General features: G+C 41.6%; 1 protein-coding gene across 3 annotated transcripts in view; it reads right to left on the bottom strand.

Annotated features, from left to right (window-relative positions):
- Positions 1-23,533, bottom strand: part of NRG2 (neuregulin 2) — a 260,716-nt gene that overhangs the window by 193,875 nt on the left and 43,308 nt on the right. For 2 of the 3 annotated variants that reach the window (XM_008014663.3, XM_008014664.3), the window contains exon 1: positions 304-1,567. In XM_008014663.3, coding sequence (XP_008012854.1) covers positions 304-994 — 691 coding nt within the window. In that variant the 5' untranslated portion in view covers positions 995-1,567. Of the gene's footprint in view, positions 1-303; positions 1,568-23,533 lie in introns of those variants that run through there. The other variant, XM_073010636.1, reaches the window with a different exon arrangement.

Below are 23,533 nucleotides of genomic sequence, written 5' to 3'. Positions count from 1 at the left end.
CTACTGGGCTATGATGGCAGCTTTCCAGCCCCACATGCCATACATCAGCCGCAGATCCCCGCTGGCACAGGCCAGCGCCTCCCTCCGCCCCCCGCCCCTGGCACACTTTGAGCCTGATCCTCCTTCTCTTCAACCCCAACCCCCTCACCCACCCGTGCCAGGCGCCCTGCCCAGGGGCGGCCCCACCCCCCACCGCCCGGACTTTGCCAGGCCCGGGCACCTGCAGCACCTCCCCGCCCCACCCCCATTCTCCACCACCTCGCCCCTCCCCCCTTTCTCCAGCAAAGGGAGGGGGCGACTCACCGCAGTCAGTGCACAGGATCTTGCCCACCTCTTTCTTGAGATTTTTGCCGTTGGTGTCGAGGGGGGCAAAGGCCGTCTTAAAGACTAAGGGCTGTTCCGTGGGCTCCAGGAAAAAGATGTAGCGCTGGTTCCTTTCGAGCGGCGCACAGGAGCCCACGCTGATCACCTGCTCGCGCTGCAGCCCCCCGCTCCGGAGCGGCCACTTGTCCAGCACCTTTACCAGCACCACCCGACCCGAGGCGGGCGGCTCTCGGGTGCTGTTGGAGCTGGAGCCGCCGGCTGGGGCCAGCCCCTGTACCTTGCCCTCCACCACCACGGGTGCCTTGTACGCCTGGTCCTGCACCGACTTGAGGCTGGGCGAGTAGCAGGCGAGCGACACACCGAAGAGCAGCATGGAGAAGCCGGGGGCCGGGTCGCGCCTCATGCCGCCGGCGGCTGCGGCTCGCGAACGGGCGGCGGCTCTCCGGGCTGCGGAGCTGCGGGGCTGCGGCTGTTGCTGCGGCCGCGGCTCTGGGGGCGCAGCGGGACGAGAGATGCTGCTGTTGTTGCTGCTGCTCCTGCTGCTGCCGCCGCTCTCGCTGCTGCTGCTGCTGCTCCTCTCGCTGCTGCTGCTGCTGCTGTCGCTGTAGCTGCTGCACCGACCCTTCTCCAGTGGCGGCGGCGGCAGCGCTGAGCAGCAAACCTGCCGCATCTGGCCAGGCCATTTGGGGGGCTCCGCCGCTCAGCCGCCGCCGCCTTGGGAGGGGAAACAGAGCCCGCTGGAAAACCGGAAACAGCGTAACGTTAGCGCCTCTTAGCCCTCCACCGGCAGCCCGGGGAGGTGGCCCAGCTAGGGCAGGGGGCAGGCGGCAAGCGGGCCGCGATGCGCAGCGCGGCGCAGCGCAGCGCTCCCACCCTGTGCGCCAGGACCTGGAGGAGGATGCGGAGGATGGGACGCCCGCCCACTTGCTCTCTCGCGCCCCCTCTGCCCCCAGACTGAGTGGGGAGCGCGGCTTCTGCAGGGGAAGCTTGGGACTGCACTGCTTTAGTGCCCGCCTTCAGCCCGCAGGGGCGAGGGAGGAATCGTGCCACCCTTTGCTCTCGGGATTTATCGGTATGACAGTAGGGGTGGTGCGTGAGGAGAAGGCGGAGAAGAGATAACGGGCTCCTGACACCATCCTATGAACGTGGGAATGGGACGCAGGGCGTGCCCCCTGCCTTTGGCCGGCAGCTGTAGGAGCCAGAGAGGTTGCCATGGCCAGGGTGGCCGGCCAGCCTCTCGCCTCTTGGGCTGTCCTCTTTCCTAGGAGGACCCTGGAGCCCAGCCCCTAAATGATACCACGTGCTCGGTCCTGCCACCGCCTGGTGAGAGCTGGATATTCGACTTGAGGTGGGGGAGGATCCCAGCCCCGTCATTACGGAAAGAGTTGAGCTACAAGGTGTCTTGTCTCAGCATTGAGGACACCGAAGTGGTGGCTGAGAAAGGGTCCAGTCCCCAACACTCTGGCCTTTCTTCAGCAGCCACGTGGGGATCTGGCTGAGCACCGTACAACCTAATCTTTTAAAAATCTGCTAAGAGAGGTGGGGGGCTTCTTGGGAGCCAATAGAGAGCCAGAGCCTGACAGGGTCTGTCAGGCTGCTCCATAAAAAAGGTTTTGTTTTGTTTTGTTTTGTTTTTCCAAGGCTGATGCTTGCAAGAGGCAGAAGAGTTTGCTGCACTGGAGCCAGCATCTGATTTAAAACACACACACACACACACACACACACACACACACACACACACCCACCCACCCAGCTCCATAATCCATTTGCCTATCAGTGAGGGTCCAGGGAGTTTTCAACACTCAGCTTTTAACCTTGAAAGATGTGGAGCTCAGGAATGCCAGTGAGATCTTGGGGAATTTTATACCGAACTTGGCTCCACAGGAAACTGGTCCAAGGATGACTGTCTTAGGCTAGGACTGCTATTCTGGAAAGGAAGTAGAGAGAGCTACACCTTTCCTCCCGGCTAAGAGACATCTTAAACTCAATACATCCAAAACCAACATCATTATTTCTTCCACTTCACTCCAAATCACCTATAATTATTAATGCCACTGTTTTATTCTTTTAGACTATATCAATCCATTACAATGAGTCCCTTCATCTCATCTTTTATTCTTCCTCATCCAATTAATCACCAAGGCCTTTGGGTCTCCCTTTTAAAATAATCTCCAATTTATCTACTTCCACTCCAACTCTGCTGCAAACACCTGAAGTCCAAGTCCTCATCATCTCTCACCTGGACAACTTCAAAGCCTATTAACTGGTCTCCACTCCTTTCACCTCATCACCTATCTCCAGTCCTACCAATGCCAGAGTGATCCTTCTAAAAATAAAATGTAAGCACAATTTGGCCATGCTACCGCTCTCAGAAGTAAAGTCCAAACTCCTCAGCAAGGCTCTTCATGGGCTCTCTTTGTCTAGCCAACTTCATATCCTAAGAGCCAACCTCCCACCCTAGCAATCCTCAGCACTTCATGCTGTTTCTTGGTGTGCTTCTGCACACAATGTCTCTTGTGTCCAGAAAGCCTCACCTCCACCTTGTCCACATGGATAACTATTCTTTTCCCAAGGCCCAGCTCAGCATTATACTGCATCTCCCTTCCTACATATCCACCTCTACTCCCACCAACATACACATAGATGATGGAATTAATCCCTTCCTCCTCTGTATTGCCATGAGCCTCTCACATAGTATTACTGTTGGGATATGGCCCATACTGTATTTCAAGCAGCCATTTAATGGGTCTGCATCTCCCATCAGGCCAGGCATGTTAATGTAAGGGTTTATATATATATCCTATTCGCCTTTGGATTCCTATTACCTCCAACACAATGCCTGGCATAAAATAAGGATTAGCAAATCTCCAGTGAAAGAAGGAGAGAAGGAAGAAAATAACTGAAAATTGGCACTTTTAAAGCCATCAAGCCAACCTTGTTGGCTCCTTCAGTGTCCCCCATTTCATTTTCATAGATCACAGACCTCATAAATCACAAAACATCACTATAAGGAAGATAGCGACATCTGCTCTTTCATTTTTCAATGAAAGAAAAAGTCCCAGAGGGGATAGGGGACTTATTCAAGATCTCACACAGCCAGGACTGAACTCAGTCTTCTGTTCCTGAGACGAGGGTCGTAGTGAAGAATTTGTGCTCTGGAGACCAGAATAGCTGGGTTTTAAAGCAACTCTGTAACTTACCAACTTTGGGATGAGTCTATTTTACTCTCTAGGCCTTAGTTTCCTTATCAGTATGAAGGAGAAAATAATAGGGTCTACTTCATAAAGCCATTTTTTGCTTATTATGTGCTTTCAATAAATATTCAATCAAATGGCTCCTCTGTGCCAGTCACTGAGGCACTATATGTTACTGGGTACGCTGTGGTGAACCAAACTGTTCAATAGTACATGTCTGTGCTCTCAAAGCTCATACTCTGGGAAGACAACAGTAAACAAGTACACAAATGGGTAACTAATTACTTGTATTGCTGAGTATCCTGAAGGAAATAAACAGGATGAAATGATAGAGAATAATGGAAAGGGGAGAGGATAGGTCTACTTGGATAACAGAAGGCTTGTCTGAGGAGATAACATTTAAGCTGAGACTAGAAGGATGAGGAGGATGTGGATTATGTGAGATAATATGTAAAGTGCTTAGAACAATGTCTGGTGCACAGTAAGGGCCAAACTTAACGTTGAGAATTATTAATATTTTACTTACACTGGTGGTTCCCAATCTAAGAGCTGCGAATTTCTAAGTGGTATTAGCCTACTGTGGTAGGCTAAGTGGGGTAGATCACTTGAGGTCAGGAGTTCAAGACTAGCCTGGCCAACATGGTGAAACCCTATCTTTACTACAAAAAAAAAAAAAAAAAAAAAAAAAAAAAAGGCTGGGCGTGGTGGTGCTCACCTGTAATCCCAGCTGCTTGGGAGGCTGAGGCAGGGAAATGCTAGAACCCAGGAGGCAGAGGTTGCAGTAAGGCTCATAACACTGCACTCCAGCCTGGGCAACAGAGCCCTATCTCAAAAAAAAAAAAAAAAAAAAAAAGCAATACAATTTTTCAATAGCATATGTCATGAAGAATAAATATATTATTTTCTTCTCTCTCTCTCTTATCTATTTATTTATTTATTTATTTATTGAGACGGAGTTTTAGTCTTGTTGCCCATGCTGGAGTGCAATAGTGCAATCTTGGCTCACTGCAACCTCTGCTTCCCAGGTTCAAGCAATTCTGCCTCAGCCTCCCAAGTAGCTGGGACTACAGGGTCCCGCCACCACTCCCAGCTAATTTTGTATTTTTAGAAGAAACGGGGTTCTACCATGTTGGCCAGGCTGGTCTCGAACTCCCGACCTCAAGTGATCCACCCACCTCGTCCTCCCAAAGTGCTGGAATTACAGGCCTGGGCCACCGTGCCTGGCCAGCATCACTTTCATTGTCATCTAAGAGGTCTTTAATTTCCTCAAACTGTTTCCACATATACACTATTCGAAATTCATAACACTGAAGAGCACATGGGATAAGCATTATTTTACAAAAACATGAGGAAAATCGACACACGGAGAATTTAAGTGACTTTCCCAAGATCACAAAGCTATGGATATCTTTTTTTGCCAAGATTTATAACAAACTCAATCTCACACTTTTGAATAGAACCACATAAAGAAACGGAAGCCAGACCTGTTCACTATACCATGGCTTAGCACAAGGTTGTGAAAAAAACTGGTTCATGGTAGCAGTGGGCTGTGTCACTATATAATAATCACTAAGAACAAAAACAGAAGTAGACAGAATGGTATAGACATTCTGAATTCAAGATAGAACACCCACATGAAAAGCTTGGCTTCTTTTCTCGGATCCCTCCCACACAGGATGGGCTTCTTCCAGCTTTAGCCAGGATAGCAGGCCAGAAAGGGCCACTGAACCAGGTTCATGGCTTACTGCAGCTAGGAGAACTGGCTAATCAAGGAGATCTGTATGGCCTTTATCTGGTCACTGAGTCTCACAAATCAAGCCGAACACTTTGCAGGGCAGTCTCGCTTTCTAAATAAAGAAATTTTGTAAACTTATTTTTTCTCCTTTTGAAATCTGTTTTCTAAATTTGGCTTCCAGAGTCACTTTCAGGTTCTGTATGGTTAATTTCTTTTCATCCAAGGATTTTCAAACAAGGGACTAAACAGAAAACAGATATTGAGAGTCAGAATGTTAGCACTGGGGAAGACTTTAGTATCAATGTAGCCTGATGTCCTTCTTTTACAGAGGAAGGCACAGAGACCATGGAGATTATTTGATTTGCTCAAGGTCACACAGCCTTGTTGGCAGCAGGAATAGCCCTCATTCCCTGACCCCTGGCCCAGTGCTCTTTTGTCTACTTTTCAAAATCCTGACTCCACCTCTACTGGAACGTGAGCTTGGACAACTCACTTCACCTTTTTGGTTTGTTTGTTTTTTGAGATGGAGTCTTGCTCTGTCACCCAGGCTGGAGTGCAGTGGCGTGATCTCGGCTCACTGCAACCTCTGCCTCCCGGGTACAAGCGATTCTCCTGCCTCAGCCTCCTGAGTAGCTGGGATTACAGGCACGCGCCATCACACCCAGATAATTTTTGTATTTTTAGTAGAGACAGGGTTTCACCATTTTGGTTGGGCTAGTTTTGAACTCCTGACCTCGTGATCCTCCCGCCTCAGCCTCCCAACGTGCTGGGATTACAGGCTGAGCCACCACGCCCGGCCACTTCACCTTTTTAAGTCTTTTCATTTCTGAGCCTTAACTACTTTGCATTTCACAACTGGAAAATTTATAGTGGTTTAATAACTTTCCAAATGACAGACACAGTTGGGACTCTAATCCAAGCTTGTCCATTGCCAAAGCACGTCCTCATGCATAGCACCGTCAGAACTCCCTGGGTAAGAGGCAGTCTCTTGGTGTCACTTTCATTATCATCTAAGAGGTCTCTAATTTCTCTGATTTCCTTTTTTGGAAGGGGCCCCCAGTAAAATATCTACTTCTTAGGAGTTGTGTAAGGATTAAGTGAGTTAATTCATGTGAAATGTTTCACACAGTAGCTGGACACAGAGAAACTTGCTAAGTGTGAAGTCTCTGGAGTCAAACTGCCTGCGTCTGAATTCCAGCTCTGCCAGTTTGCTTGACTGACATTTTGGCCTAGCTACTTACGTTCTCTGTCTCAGTTTCCTCAACTGTAAAGTGAGTAAAATGATATATCTTCCTACATCATTAAAATTGTTATGAGTCTTAAATAAAGTAATATGTATAACCCACTTAGAATAGTGTTCAGCACATGTTAACCATTATTAGTTTGACTGTAATAACCACTTTTCTTATTTTAAGTAGCCATACTTTGCCCAAAATTCATCAGTTTTAAAAGCATTCACTTTCATATGTTTTGAACAAATGCTGAAATTCTTAAGATTGGAGCCTGATTTTCTGATTTAAAAAAAAAAAAAAAAAGCCTCTCATTGGTAGTTCCAGTTCCCAATCAAGAGAGGCCAGGATTCAATAATTTATAGCCTATGGCTATGTTTGGAGTCAAGGGGCTTCCACTCCCCAATTTGCTGAAAAGGGCAGCAGCCCCTCTGTCTGAGTTGTTCCATCTGGGATAATAATAATTATTCCTTTGTAAAGTGCTTTGAGACCTTTGGATGAAGAGTGCTATGTGAACACAAATTATTATCTCTTTTCCAGATATGACTTTTAGATTAAAATCCAGAAGCTCCCTAAAATAGACCATAGCAGAAGTATGGTCCGGACACAGATACATCTGTCCATTATTATCACAACCAGATAATACATTCATGATCAACATCATCATTCATTTTCTTTTACATGTCATAGCAGATCTAACTTGGATTGGGAAAAAATGAGATGTCCTCAAGATGGATGTTTTTGCTGTTTAACTTTCAAAGATTTCCCCTACTCTGTTTTCCTGATTTGTGTTTTTGGAATCCTCTCCTGAGGTCAACAGGAACTCTGAGGTTGATTCAACTCTGGGGGCGTGAAGGAGGACAAGAAAAAGGAATTATTCTCTTAGTCCCAAATCCTCATGCTAGTGTACCTTCAAGTGTCCAATTCATCTGTTTCTACTTTATAGTTTTTAGTTCATGTGCATTCTTTTTCATGTGGTTTCTAGGCACTTCAATATCATCCAAAGTCAGTAATTTTAAGACTTTACTTTCCGTGAGTTTTTGTTACAATTCCTAAATTTATTTATTCATTCTTCCAGAAACATTTATTGAAAAATCTGCTATGCATAGCACTGCCCCAGATGCTAAAGAAATAATAGCCATGGTTCCTGCTAGAGCTAAAATCTAGGCAAAATTGGAGTCAGGTGAGCTGTTATCTGTTGAGCGGGCACCCGTTCTTGATTCTTATACACACACACACACACACACACACACACACACACCACTTCTCCTTTAATGTCATCCTTCCCCTTTGTATTTCAGAGGCTCAGGGTCCCACTGCTCTCTCGGCTCTCACAATTCTAAGGGCAGAGACAGTGTGTTTTGCAAATGCTAGGCCCTCGATACTTCCTGATATGACAAACTCAGTCACAATAAAGGATTAACATCTGTTAAAGTGTAATGCATAACTCCTTATGTTATGCCTTCATTTCTAAGGCATCCTATATTATTCATTTCAAAACGAACTTATTCATTCCAATAGTATTTTTATTTCATTATTTCTTTTAGAACATCCATTTGATTAATACTTATTTTAGAACTTATCATTCAAAAGTGTCTTTAGCGCCTACTCTGTTTCAAGCTTTCTATCAAATGCTAAGAACGTAGAGGCAAATAAGACACATAAGGCCTCTGCCCTTGAACAGTTTACACTCGTAAAGGGAGACAGACACTAAAAGGAAGAAATAAACAAAAATAAATTCAGTGAGAAAGAAAAGAGGGGGAAATAAAGAGAGAGGTGTGTGAGTATGATTGGATTGAAAATGACCAGGACAGGATAGGTACAGTGACTCACGCCTGTAATCCCAGCACTCTGGGAGGCCGATGCAGGCAGATCACCTAAGGTCAAGAGTTTGAGAAAAGCCTGGCCAACATGGTGAAACCCCATCTCTACCAAAAAAAAAATCTGGGTGTGGTGGTCGGCGTCTGCCGTCCCAGCTACTTGGGAGGCTGAGGCAGGAGAATTGCTTGAATCCAGGAGGCGGAGGTTGCAGTGAGCCAAGATAGCGCCTCTGCACTCCAGCCTGGGCGACAAAGAGAGATTCCAAGAAAAAAAAAAATGACCAGGACAGGACAGTGCTTACAGGCATGGTTTCTCTAAGAAGACGGAATTTGAGCTGAGACGTGAAGAATGAAGAGGAGTCAGCCACACAAAACACTGGGAGCAGAGCATTTGAAGCAGAGGGAAGAATCCCACACAAAAGGCATAATAAGCTTGACATGATCAAAGTAGGGAAGGAAGGCCAGTGGGGTTGGAGATTGTTATAACAAGGAAGAAGAGTGGTATGGGATGAGGTCAGGGAGACAAGTAGTGAGACTCTTGCTGGGCCTTGCAAACTAAAGTAAGTTTGTTTGTTTGTTTGTATCCAAAGTAAGTATGGATTATTTTCTAAGCACAATGGGAAGTCACTGGAGAGTTGAAGTAGACACCATGCGATTTAAAATTAAAAGAGATCACTCTGAGGTATGGGGCAGAGACTGTCATGGTAGAAGAGTGGAATCAACAAGACCAGTTAGGAAGCTGGCAGTGTCCTGTCCTGGTCTTTTTCTGCTTTTTTTTTTTGTTTTTTGTTTTTTTTTGCAGTAGTCTAGGAGAGATGACAGTGGTTTCAACTTGTGTAGTAGCCATGGAGATAAAGAAAAATTGATGGAATTTAAGATATAATTTGAAGATGGAACCAACAAGACTTGCTAAAGTGGATGAAGTGGGCAAGGAAAATAGAGTAATCACAGATGACTAAAGTTTTGGCTTGGACAGAGGATAGCACCATTGGTTGAGATGAGAAATTCAGTAGTTGAAAGAAATAGAAAATGCCATTTTTGACGTATTAATACCAAGATGCCTGTTAGACATGCAAATGGAAATTCAAGCACAAGTGGGTAGGTAAGTCTTGGCTTAAAATATGAGGTTAGAATTAAAGGTCTACATTTGGGAGTTAACATATAGTTGGTATTTAAAGCTACAGAACTAGATAAGATGAAATGAGAAGGGTAATAGGGAAGAGGTTCTAGAACAGCACTATCCAGTAGAAATGTGTGAGCCACACATATGAGCTACATGTGTAATTTTACATTTTCTAGTAGCCATATTAAAAAGTAAAAAGAAATAGAATAATTTTACTAACTTAATATATCTAAAATAATATTATTTCAACATGTACCCATGTAAAAAATTATTCATGAGATATTTTACATTCATTTTTTAAATACTAAGTCTTTGAAATCCAGAGTGAATGTTATGTTTTACGGCATATCTCATTTCTCACTAGTCACATGTCCAGTGCTCAGCAAACCAACGTTTAGAGGTTGAATAGAGGAGGAGGAGTCAGGAAAGAAAACTGTAAGAATGGTGCCACAGAAGCCAAGAGAAGTATTTTAAAAAGGGACTGGTCAGCTGTGTCCAATGTTTATAAGAGGCTGAGTAAGATGAGAAGTGGCAATAGAATTCAGCAACATGGAGGTCACTAATGACCTTGACTAAAGCTGCTTCAGTGGAGTGATGGCTTCCTGGAAGGAAGCCAGAATGGAGTCAATGAAAGGTAAGGAAGTGGTGCCAGCCAGTATAAACAACTGTTTCAAAAAGTTTTGCTGTGCAGAGGAACAGAGAAATGAGCACTAGTTGGAGGGGGATATGGAGTCAAGGAAGGGTTTTTACTAAAATAGGAGATGTCAGAGCATGCTCAAATGGCAATGGGAATGTTCCAAGAAGAGGGAAGAAACTGTTGTGGGAGAAAGTGGATAGTAAGTGAGGAATGGAAATCCTTGAGAGAACAAGAGAGATGAGTGTAAGAGCACAAAGAGAGGAGCTGGTCTTTGACAAGAAAAACTATTCTTTTATCAAAACAGGAAGGAAGACAGACTATGGACACAGTATAGAAGAATGGATACAGATTAGTTTATAGAGCTGAGTAATGGAATCTTCATTTTAACACAGGGCTGAAGCCATAAGCAAAAGCAAGCAAAAACCAAAAAGAAAAAAATCAGAGAGAGAGAGAGAGAGAGAAAAGAGGAATGCAAGCTGGAAAGGAAAAAGGTGGTATGCATGTGGAAGGGGAAGAAGGGACACTGTATTCTTCTTTTCTTTTCTTTAAAAACAATCCATTTGATCAATATAAGAGAGGATTAAACTTTTCCAGGATCTGAACTGTTGGTGTCCACCCTCCAAGATACCCCTTTCTCTGCATCAGGATACCTAGGAAACCAATTTAGTAATCACAAGGTTGCTTGATGATCAGTCTCTGGGCAAAGGGAATAAATAATCTTGAGTTCATTTCATTCAAGGGTTTAAAAAAAAAAAAAAAAAAGCCTGATGAGCTATTTCTGATACATGTAACAGGGTACACATGCTTGCTACATTCAGAGTATCTCTCCCCTGAGCAATGTTGGAAACAAAGCAACACAATCTCATAATCCAGTTTATGGAACAATCTACCTGAGGCCTCTTCCAGCCGTTAAGAAAATTGAAAACCACTAGAGGCAAAATATATCAGGCTGGGTCCCAAGCAGGAAATACTATTCTATTCAAAACAGTTTGCTGAAAATAACTTATTAAACGGACTATCTACAAAGATGTGGGCCAAGCTAAGGGAAACAAGACTCAGTAGAGACACCCAGGGGCCTGCATGAGTGGTAAAACATTTCCTTCCCTCGACATACGGGGGTGAGGTGAAGAAGAAGATCCCAGTAAGTACTGGAGTCACATCGAAGGGGCCATCAGGCAGCTCCTGCAAGAATGTGGCAGTAAAGTAGGGAGAAAGAAGGGGGAAGAAACAATCCAGTCTCTCCTTTCTGCTTTTCCTCCTACCCCCATGCCAAGTTTCTGCTGAATGAACCACAGTCAGAAGCCAAAGGATGAGGGAGCCCACAGAAGTCAATGTACAGGGTTCCAGGCAGGACAAGGAAGGGCAAAGAGTGAATCTGATGGGTGGGAGTTGGGGGGCAAACAGTATAACTAGCGCGGGAAGATAAGCTATTCTTACATGAAACAAAGAAGCACCTAAATAGGAATGCCAACCTTGGACTATTTATGGAGCACTAAATTTATGATAGAGAGGAGGGAAGGGAGAGGGAAAGCGAAGTAAAACTCTCATTCACACAAAGATAACAGTAACTCTTAGCTTTCATTCATCTCTCTTACCAGACCAGAGATTTGGAGAAGGGGGAGATATTATTTTGCATTTCATTTTATTCAAGAGAAGACTTTTATTTTCCCCTTATTATTAGAAGGCAAAAAATCCTAGATATAAAAATATTTGTTTGACTCTTTGAGAAAAAAGAATCCTGTACAGATTTTCATATCCTATTATCCTTATGCTGCTATTCCCACTTCCCCTCCATGTGCACTGCTGGAAAGAGGCCTAAACCTCCAGGAGATACTGGTTTACTGAAGCTTAAATTTAGACAAAAGACCTGATGCAGACATTTGAGGTCACTAAGCTTCTGTCACCATATGGACATAATCAAACAGAAGGCAATACAGCATTGTGGTTAAGAAGGCAGGCTCTGAATCCAGACTACCTGGGTTTAATTGCATGTTCTACTACTTACTTGCTGTGTGACCTCCAGCAAATTACTCCTGTCGTCCTCCATATCATCTGTAAAATGGGGATAATAACAGTACGTATTCTACAGTGTTAGCTTACGCGGATTACATGAGACACTTCATGTAAAGTACTTAGGGTACTGTCTGGCATATAGTAAATGCTTAAGAAGAGTCTTATTATTAATAAAGCTAACTTTCTGATTCTGAAGTATTATGCAATCAATTCTATTTCTCTTTAATAACCTGGTCTTTGTCTCCTCTCCATATGTTTATTCTCTAGAATCAATCTCTCTCCCATTCTCTCTCTCTCTCTCTCTCTCTCTCTCTCTCACACACACACACACACACACACACACACACACACACAGAGTAGATAGTGGAGTCCTCATTTCTCATTTATATCAAAGGTGTTTGGATATTCTTTAATTCATTCATTTACTCATATCTTTATTGAGCACCTACTATGTTCCAGACACTGTACTAGGTGCTGGGCATAATATAAAAGTAAGAAAAAACAGACAAAGCCCTTACTCCTAAGAAGCCTGTGATCCAGTGAGGGATACAACATTAATCAAATTACTCCAAATAAATACTATATGGTATTTACTATCATATAATAGACATTAAGCACTATCATATAGTATTTATTTGTAGTAATTACATTAATGAAAAACCTGAGTTGCAATATCACAATACGCTTATGGGCATTGTCCATCAGCTCAGGTTTTTCATCATCTAGAGAAAAGGAGGAGCAGAATTCCATGAGCTACAAGTGAGACACCAGGCTTCGCTGTCCAATGTGGTAGTCACTAACCACATGTGTCTATTTATATTTTAGTTGTAAGTAACTAAAGCTAACTATAAAGTTTTAAATTATGTTTCTCATTTGCACTAGCCACTTTTCAAGCATTCAGTCATCATATGTAACTAATGGCTACTGTATTGAACAGTGAAAATACAGAACATTTCTATCATTGTAGAAAGTTTATTGGACAGCCCTCAGATATGAAAGAACCCTTCAGTTGTGAAAGAACCTCAGATATAAAAGAAATTTCCATGGTCTGGAAAGGGGACGTGCTGGCAAAAGTAGGGAAAATGCTGTGAGATACAGAAAACATGGCAAAGATAAGGTATTTCAGCTTAACCGTAATTTCAATTTCTAGTAGACATAAGGGTGCAAGGGTGATACAAGTCTAAAATATTGCATGGACTAGTTCCCCTCCCTATCACTTCCTCACCAAAAATACATTTTTCTAATGGAACTTTATGTTCAATTTCAGGTATTTTTTGTTTGCATGTTTTGTGATGTAACTTCAGGGGAAAACAGAATTCACTTTATAACGAATTATCATGTTTACATTCCAACTTTTTTGCAATGAAAAGCTATAGGAATATCTGTATGGGCCAAGTGGCTTTTCCCAGAAGCTGCATGATTTTGGGATTTGTCAGTTAGCTCTCTTCCATATTTTGGACTCCACCATTTCTCACTCATGAACATGCCACTTTTTCAGATTTCCTTTTTCTCATTATCTTGGGAACACAAAGCTTTAAGTATAGTTTCACATTGACTGTGTTTACATCCATGGGGTCAGAAGCAAGGGCTCTTCATTTTCCTGTGTGTGATCACGGAGTCAGTGCTCCCTTTTCACTGGTACTTGACAGTGCCTCAGAAAAATGCTGTAACTAGTGCGTGTGTAGCGAGGGAAATGGGACTTTTAAAATTTGCACCCAGGATAAATCTGCCATGTGCACAGAAAAATAAGAGGAGTCCTGGTGACAGGTGGCAGTTTTCTACCTGGGAAAAGAAATTCAAGTCACCAAAGGGGAAATGAAGCTTTACTTATTTTCTAGGTCTGAGAAAAATCACAGCTGTTGTTGTTAAGAATTCTTATCGGACAGTCTTAATTAGCAAGTCAAAATATGGATATGGTTTCTCAGTTATAGATTGTATGAAGAGATAAATTATAAAATATGGTCCCCAAAGCTGAAACTAACCTAATACTGAATCCCTCCCAAACAATCCAGCTGACCAACATGTAGGAAGTCCTTCACCCCTGAGACTGCCATGGGGTGAGGAAACCCAACCATCTGTGTGAAAAGGCTCACATGGAGGAAAACCAAGGCCTCTGGCTGGCAGCCCCGGCTGAGCTTCCAGCTGGCAGCCAACACAAACTGCCAGCCATGAGAGTGAGGCCATTCTGGACATTTCACCATTCTCAGGACCCTGGCCAACCCTTGTGAAGCAGAAGTCAATCTACCAAAAAGTGAGAAATAATAAATTGCTGTTTTAAGCCACTAAGTTCGGAAGTTTGGTTGACCCTTGAACAACACAGGTTTGAACTGCATGGGGCCACATATACACAGATTTTTTCCAGTGAAAGTCTCACTGAATGCGCTTGCCTCTCCTGCCTCCCCTTCCACCTCCTCCACCTCCGCCACCTCTGCCACCTCTGCCAACCCTGAGATAGCAAGACCCACCCTTCCTCTTCCTCCTCCTCCTCCTCCTCAACCCACCCAATGTGAAGACCATGAGAATGGAAGACCACTTCCATTCGGTGAATAGTAAATATATTTTTTCTTCCTTTTAGTTTCTTAATGACATTTCTTTTCTCTAGCTTACTTTATTGTAAGAATACAGTGTATAATATACATATGTGTTAATTGACTGTTTATGTTATCGGCGAGTCTTCCCAGTCAACAATAGGCTATTAACTTATGAAGTTTTGGGGAAGTCAAAAGTTATATGTGGATTTCCAACTGCACAGGCAGAGAGGATGTCTGTGTCCCTAACCCCATATTGCTCAAGGATCAATTGTAGTTTGTTAGAGAGAAATGGATACTGAAACAGCACCTTAGATAAGACTATCTAGAGACTATCTAGCATACTTCCTTTGTACATAATGGTAGGCATATTATTTTGTTTTGATAAACTCAACTATGTCATGGAAGGAGGAAAAAATCAGACAGGCATTTTCCCTTCTTCTTACTATCAAATATGCTAATCTTTCCATGCCTGTACTCACACTGCCTACCTTTCTTCTGTTACATTGAAAGAACTGTCCCTGTTCCTGTCAAAAACCAGCACTTGCAGTTGTTTTCCAGATCCCATCTTTTCTTGCCTTTTCAAGGACTCCACTCAGTTCTCTCTTCCTTCTGCTACATCGTAAGTTTTTATCTGTCTGTTGACTCATTCCCATCAGCAAATAAACCTGCCTTAATATCATTCATTAAAATAAAACATTAATTTCATATCACCTCCACCCATTGTCCCATTTTTCTCCTTCCATTTATAGCAAAAAATCCTGAATCAGGTGTCCATGGTCTCTGTCTCCACTTTCCCACCTACTGTTTCTCAACACATTGCAACTTGTCGCCAAGTTCAACAATCATCTCCTTTCCCCATCTTCCTCCATCTCTCAGTAATGTTTGACACATTCATCACTCCTTTCTTCAAACACTTTCTTCTTTTGGTTTCTGTTACATCTCACAGTTCTGGTTTTTACTCTATATCTGGCTACTCTCTTAAAGTTGTTTCTGGATATTCCTCCTCTGATCAGCCTCAAATTGTTAGTATTCCCCCAGCATCAGTACAGGGACCTCCTTCTTTTCTCCATCTACCCATTCCATAGGTATAATTTCATCTGCTCTTATGGCTTTAAATACATCTAAGAGCTGATGACTCCCACATTTGTATTTATTTTCTTCTAATTTTTTTTTTTTTTTTGAGATGGAGTTTCACTCTTGTTGCCCAGACTGGAGTGTAATGGTGTGATCTTGGCTCACTGCAACCTCCGCCTCCCAGGTTCAAGCGATTTTCCTGCCTCAGTCTCCCAAGTAGTTGGGATTATAGGCATGTGCCATCACACCCAATTAATTTTATATTTTTTGTAGAGACGGAGTTTCTCCAATTTTGTCAAGCTGGTCTCAAACTCCTGACCTCAGGTGATCAGCCTGCCTCGGCCTCCCAAAGTGCTGGGATTACAGGCATGAGCCACCGCTCTCAGCCACTACATTTGTATTTCTATACAAATAATTCTTTCATGAAGCCCAGAACTACATATCCTCTTGCCATCTCTACTTAGAAGTCTAACAGGCAACTCAAACTTAACATTCTCAAAAAAGAACATGAATTTCCAATCCCATCTTCAAACTCACTCCTCCCTATTTTGGTAAATTGCATTGCCCTCTACATAGATAGATGCTGAAGTCAAAAATCCTACAAGACATTGAATCCACTATTTCCTTAACCACCCACATTTAATCCCAATCTTGTCAACTCTACCTCCAAAATACATCATAAATCCTTTCATTTATTCCTATCTCTACTGCTATCAGCTACTACCATCACTTAGACAAGTCACAATCATTTCCACCCTGGACTACCATAATCACCTCCTAACTATGAATTTCCTACAAAAGAGTTTTTTAAAATGCAAATTGGATATCACTGCCCTGCTCAAAATTCTCCAAAATTTGCCACTGTATTTAGAATAAAATTAAAATTCTTTACCCGAACCTAGAAAGTCTTACATTACCTGGCCTCTGCCTACTTTTCCAACCCTATGTCCTGTCACTTTCTTGTTAGTTTAGTCCAGTTCCAGCCACACACACCCACCAGCTGTTCCTTAAACACACCAACTGTGTACCAGCCCCAGGGCCTTTAAAGCATTTGCTATTTTCTACGCCTGAAGATCTTTTCAGATCTTTGCAAGACTGGCTCCCTCTTGTCATTCAGGTATCAGTTGCTTCCTCAGAGGGATCTTAAACTATTGCCACCTAAAGAGTAGACCCCGGTCAGTCTGTAGAACATGTCATTTTCATTATAGCAATTTGTACTTGCTGATAATAGTTCGCTTATTTATTTGGTTGTTGTGTGTTTGTTTGTGGTCTGTTTTTCCCCACTAGAATATAAGCTCCATGTGAAAAGAGCCCATATTGGTTTTGTTCAATACTGTATTCCCAGAAGAGTGCCTGGCATTCAAAAGTGCCTACTAGGTGCTTTTCACATGGAGCTTACATTCTAGTGGGGAAAAATAGACAACAAACAAACCTACAAAAAACAAATAAGCAAACTATTATCAGCGAGTTAGAATTGCTATAATGAAAATGACAAGTTCTGGAGACCAATTGGGGGCTACTACTTAGCACCCAGTAGGCACTCAAAAGTGTATGTTAAATGAACAAATGCCAAATCAGGATAATGATTATAATTATGTCATTCCTCCAGCCTGGCAAACATGGTGAAACTCCATCTCTACTAAAAATACAAAAAAATTAGCCAGGCATGGTGGCACACACCTGTAATCCCAGTTACTTGGGAGGCTGAGGCAGGAGAATAGCTTGAACTGAGGAGGCGGAGGCTGCAGTGAGCCCAGATGGCACCACTGCACTCCAGCCTGGATGACAGAATAAGACTCCATCTCAAATAATAATAATAATAATTAATAATAATAATAATTATTATGTCATTCTTTAACGTTGGTTCAGTTCAATAACTTTATATGGGTAGTAATATAAATGTTTCCTATGCAACTCACAATAGTCTCTATGAATGGTTTCTGTATACTATGTACACATGGTACTGTACTTATGATTCCTCAATTACAACTTTTGTAAAGGTAGGGATTACACCTTACTCAATTTTGTATACTGAGAACCTATATAGTATCTGAATTATTATAGGCTCTAAAAATACTTTGGTGGCTTGAATAATGTCAGTCAAGCATCTGAATACTTGCTTTGAGCTTAAGTGGTAAAGTCAATATAAAAATGCATTATGACAGTGATCTCTCTACAAGGCATTTAAAACCTAAAATCATGAAGGGTTATTGTGTAAAATTAAAATACAGGAAGCAATAAAACACTTTATAGAAGCAATCCAACATTTTAAGAATAAATACCTCCAGGAATAAGGAAAAATGAAAATAACTAATGATTTGATAGTGACACTGTGGGTATATTTTCTCATTTAAATTATCTTAATTGTTATTTATGTAAAAAGTACAACTCGTGACCTGGTGCAGTGGCTCACGCCTGTAATCCAAACACTTTGGGAGCCTGAAGTGGGCGGATCCTGAGGTCAGGAGTTCGAGACCAGACTGGCCAAGATGGTGAAACCCCATCTCTACTAAAAGTTAAAAAAATCAGCTGGGCATGGTGGCGTGCACCTATAATCCCAGCTACTCAGGAAGCTGAGGCAGAGAAATGCTTGAACCCAGGAGGCGGAGGTTGCAGTGAGCCGAAATTGTGCCACTGCACTCCAGCCTGGGCGACAGAGTAAGACTCCATCTCAAAAAAATAAATAAATAAAAGTAAAACTTGTAAGAAGAATTCCAGATCCTACAAATATCAGTGCTTTCTCCCATTAGAACCTTCACGGAGTAGAAAGAAGATTTAAGAAATTCCTTTTCCCAGAGAAACACAATAATGTTGTGCACCATCCACTCTCAACATTTTCCACCAGGCTGATGCCCCTGGACAGCCATTCATGTTACTCCTCTATCACTACCCAGTCAGTTAAGTAATCAAATACTGAGCACATGGCTCTACCCCCAAGAAGTTAACACACTGGTAGGGGAAACACCTGTAAACATAGAAATGCCCTGCAGTATGATAAATACAGCAAAAGGAGTATGTACAAGGCACAGATGCACTAACAAGAATTGCTTAATTCTGTCAAGAAACGTATCACCAAGGAGGTGATGATGAAGTCAGGTTTCTAAAATGTAAGTTGGAATTTACCAGGAGGAAAAGGAGGAGAAAAGTATATAAGGCAAAGATGTAAACCATAAAGGAACATTCTTAAAGGGGTACAGATCCCTGGATAAATCACAAAATGTGTCCATCTCCCCAGAATATTTTATGGGTAATATCAACTTTGTAGAAATAGCAACAAAAGCCTTGGAGAAAAGGTAGAAACAAAACCTAAACTTTAGGTTAGTCTGCAGAAGAACAAGAGACAGTCCATCTAATCTTGATGATAGATTGTGTGTACGTGTTTGAGGTTTTATATATGAATACATGCATGCATATTTTTATTTTATTTATCATCATTTAGCCAGCATTGAAATCATGATACAATTAACTAAAAATTACCTACACAAACTTTTCTAGGATTCACTCTCACATAAAGCAAAGTGTAATAAATAAAATTTTTAATTTCTTTTAAAATGAGATAGGGCTTAAAAATTTTAAAAAACATTAAAACTATTTCCTTCACTTTCTAAGTCTCTATGTTTTAATCTGTAAAGATATGTTTAATAATATATAATCTCCCTGTTAAGACTGGGATATAGTGTTTGGAGCCTAGACAAAGGAGATAAAGAAATAGAATTAAATCTACTACCATTTTCTCTGACCCAGCCTGGAATACTTAAGTTAACTAATAGCGGTATTTTTCCATTACTGTCAGACACACGATGAACTATTCAAGGGTATGTAAAAGTAGTTACAATATGTACTCAAGTAAAAATCAGGAAAAAGTTGCCTATGATGTCTATGTGCACTTATGGGATGTAAAATCACAATCTAATTGAGAAGAACATACATTTATGAAACAGAAATAATACGGGCAAGTGTAAATGAAGTCCTAAGCTACACAGTAAAGAAAGTTCACTAAAGAAAGATTGGGGCCAGGCGTGGTGGCTCACATCTGTAATCCCTACACTTTGAGAGGCAGAGGCGGGAGGATCGCTTGAGTCCAGGAGTTTGAGACCAGGCTGGGCAATATGGTGAAACCTGTCTCTACAAAAAATTAGCTAGGCATGTTGGCCTGTGCCTAGAGTACCAGCTAATCAGGGGGATAAGGCAGGAGGATCCTTGAGCCTGGGAGGTTGAGGTTGCAGTGAGCCCTAATTGCACCACTGTGCTCCAGCCTGGGCAAGAGTAAAAAAGAGGAAAAACTAAGTCAACATCGTTCAACAATCTAAAACCAATTATTAGCAATTCAGAGAATTACCTTATTTAAAAAACATATTAGAGCTATTTGGCGGAAAAAAGTTAGATTCACCCTTCATACCACACACAAGCATAAACTCGAAATGGATCAAGAGCCTTATTGGAAAAAAAAAACCACTATACAGGTTCTAGAAGAAAATTTGAGTGATTCCTTTTTAACTTCGGTGTAGGGAAAGGTTTTGTAACTATAATTTCAAATGCAGAGGCAAAACAAATAAAAGATTGATAAATCTAACTATATAAAAATAATAATGTGTTACATGACAAAACATAAGAAAAGGAAATGACAAACTGGGATACAATATTCACAATATGTATCACAGATAAAGAGCTGATATCTTAAATTTCTCTTTCTTTCTTTCTCTCTCTCGCTCCCTCTCTCCTTCTCCTTCTCCTTTTCCTTCTTCTTCTTCCTCTTCTTCTTCTCCTTTTTCTCCTTCTCCTTCTACTTCTTCTTCTTCTTCTTCTTCTTCTTTTTTTTTTTTTTTCTGAGACAGGGTCTCACTCTGTCACCCTAGGCTGGAGTGCAGTGACACAATCATAGCTCACTGTAACTTTGAGCTCCTGGAATAAAATGATCCTCCTGCCTCAGCCTCCTGAGTAGCTGGGACTACAAGTGTGCACCACTTTGCCTGATTTATTTTTTATTTTTTAATTTTCTTGTAGAGACAGGGTCTCACTATGTTGCCAGGGCTGGTCTTGAACTCCTTGCCTCAAGTCATCCTCCTGCCTTGGCCTCCCAAAGTGCTAGGATTACAGGCATGAGCCACCACACCCAGCTAAATTTACTTCTTAAAAACTATTTAAAATATAACAAAAATGACCAAAAATTGTAGAGAAAAATAGGGAAAAATACATAAACAGACAATCCACTAAGAGCTAAAGATAGTCTTAAACATATATAAAAGATATTCAACTTTATTCATAGTAAGATAAATGCAAATTATTATAAGATATCATTTCTCCCCCATCAGATTGGCAAAAAAAAAAGTCAAAGGCGACCATCCTGGCTAACACAATGAAACCCTATCTCTACTAAAAATAAAAGAACATTAGCAGGGCATGGTGGTACATGCCTGTAGTCCCAGCTACTCGGGAGGCTGAGGCAGGAGAATCGCTTGAACCCAGGAGGCGGAGGTTGCAGTGAGCCAAGATCGTGCCACTGCACTCCAGCCTCAAAAAAATAATAATAAAATAAAATTAAAAAAGCTTGATACAGTGGATTGAGTGTTTATATTCCCCCCCCAAATTAATATCCTAACCCCAAAGGTGATGGTATTAGGAGGTGGGGCCTTTGGGAGGTGACTAGGTTATGAGGACAGAACCCTTTAAATGGGATTAGAGAGAAATCCTCCTCTCCTTCTGCCATGTGAGGACACACTGAAAAGACCCTCTAAGGGGAAGTGGGCCCTCGTTAGACACCACATCTGCCAGTGTCTTGATCTTGAACTTCCAGGCCTCCAGAACTGTTAGAAATACATTTCTGTTGTTTATAAGCCAGTCATGCATCATTTTACAACAATGTTATGAGAAACATGTCATTAGGCAATTTCCTGTTGTGTGAACATAATAGAATGTACTTACACAAACCTAAATGGTACATTCTACTACACAGCTAGACCATATGGTATAGCCTATTTCTCCTAGGCTACACACCTTTAGGACCCATTGCTATACCAAATACCATAGGCAATTGTAACACAATGGTAATTATTTCTGCATCTAAACATATCTAAACATGGAAAAGGTAAGGTGTTGCGCTACTATGTTATGATGGCTACAATCTCACTTAAGCCATAGCAATTTTTCAGTTCTATTAAAATATTATGGGACCACCATCATATATGTGGTCCATTGTAGACTGAAATGTCATTATGCAGCACATGACTGTATTTTGTTATAGCAGTCCAAAAGGACTCAGGACCCTTGACAATACACTTTGTTGGGGAGGATGCAAGAAAACATCTCATCCTCAATATAAGATGCAGTATATGAGAGTACATTGAGAGGTATTCTCATACGTTGCTGATGGGAATATGGCAATATGTAACAAAACTACACGCAGATTTACTCTTCAACACAGCAATCCCACTTGTAGAAATGTATCCTTAAGTTATACCTCCAATAATTCAAAAACACACATGTACAAAGTAATATATCCACTGTATCAAGCTTTTGACATTTTTTGGCCAATCTGATGAGTGATAAATGATATCTTGACATCATTTTAATAATTTGCATTTATCTTACTATGAATAAAGTTGAACAACTTTTTATATACGGTTAAGACTTTTTTTTTTTTTTTTTTGATGGAGTCTTGCTTGGTCGCCCAGGCTGGAGTGCAGTGGCGCGATCTCGGCTCACTGAAAGCTCTGCCTCTCAGGTTCATGCCATTCTCCTCCCTCAGCCTCCCGAGTAGCTGGGACTACAGGCACCCACCACCACGCCCGGCTAATTTTTTTGCATTTTTAGTCGAGACCGTGTTAGCCAGGATGGTCTCCATCTCCTAACCTCGTGATCCTCCTGCCTCGGCCTCCCAAAGTGCTGGGATTACAGGCGTGAGCCACCGTGCCTGGCCAAAACTATCTTTATATAGCTCTTAGTAGATTGCCTGTTTATGTATTTTGCCTATTTTTCTCTAGAACTTTTGATCATTTTTGTTATATTATAAATACTTTTTTAAGAAGTAAATTTGGCCGACTGTGGTGGTTCACGCCTGTAATCACAGCACTTTATTACTTTAATAATGCAATAATATATTGCATTATTTGTAATATCAAAATATTAGAAACTATCTAATATCTAAGTGGACAGGTTGATTGAATAAACTATAATACAGCCATACAATGGAGTACTGTGCAGCAGTAAAGAAGAACTAGGAAGATCTCTAGGAACGATATGGAATGATTTCCAGGAGATATCAAATTTTAAAAAGCAAAGTGCAAAAGACCATATAATATGTTATATTTTGTGGAAGAAAGAGGGAAAATAAGAAAATATACATTATCATTACAAAAAGAAACACAGGCAGGATGAACCAGAAAACAATGAAATATGTTTTCTGCAAGGAGTAGGGGTGAGGGGATGAATGGAAGGGACACAGGAGGGAATGGTTGTTCTCTGAATATAACTCTTTGTATAGTTTTGACTTTTGAAAGCATGCTAATATCTCACATATTCAAAAAATAAATCAATAAGAATGAGGAGGGGGAAACTTAAAAGCAAATGTCAATTGAAATAAATAAGTGTAATGTATTTCAAATGAATAACATGACCACAATGAATGGAAGCAAGTTTAAAATAAGTAATCAGTGAAATATATGAAAACAGTATAGCCTCAGTTTTGGAGGGGATGAGGAAAGAAAAGTGCGAACAAGTCATGAACTTTTTTTTGTAGGGTTGTTAATGGTAGTGGTATGGACAAAGCAATTTCAAAACTATTTTATATGTAATTAGGATTAAGCAAATGAGTAAATGTGTTGGTGTTATTGGGAGCCAGGGTTCTCACTGTGGAA

This window comes from Chlorocebus sabaeus, chromosome 23, assembly GCF_047675955.1.
Source record: "Chlorocebus sabaeus isolate Y175 chromosome 23, mChlSab1.0.hap1, whole genome shotgun sequence".
In the NCBI taxonomy this organism is placed as follows: Eukaryota; Metazoa; Chordata; class Mammalia; order Primates; family Cercopithecidae; genus Chlorocebus; species Chlorocebus sabaeus.
This window is presented reverse-complemented; position numbering and strand designations above follow the sequence as displayed.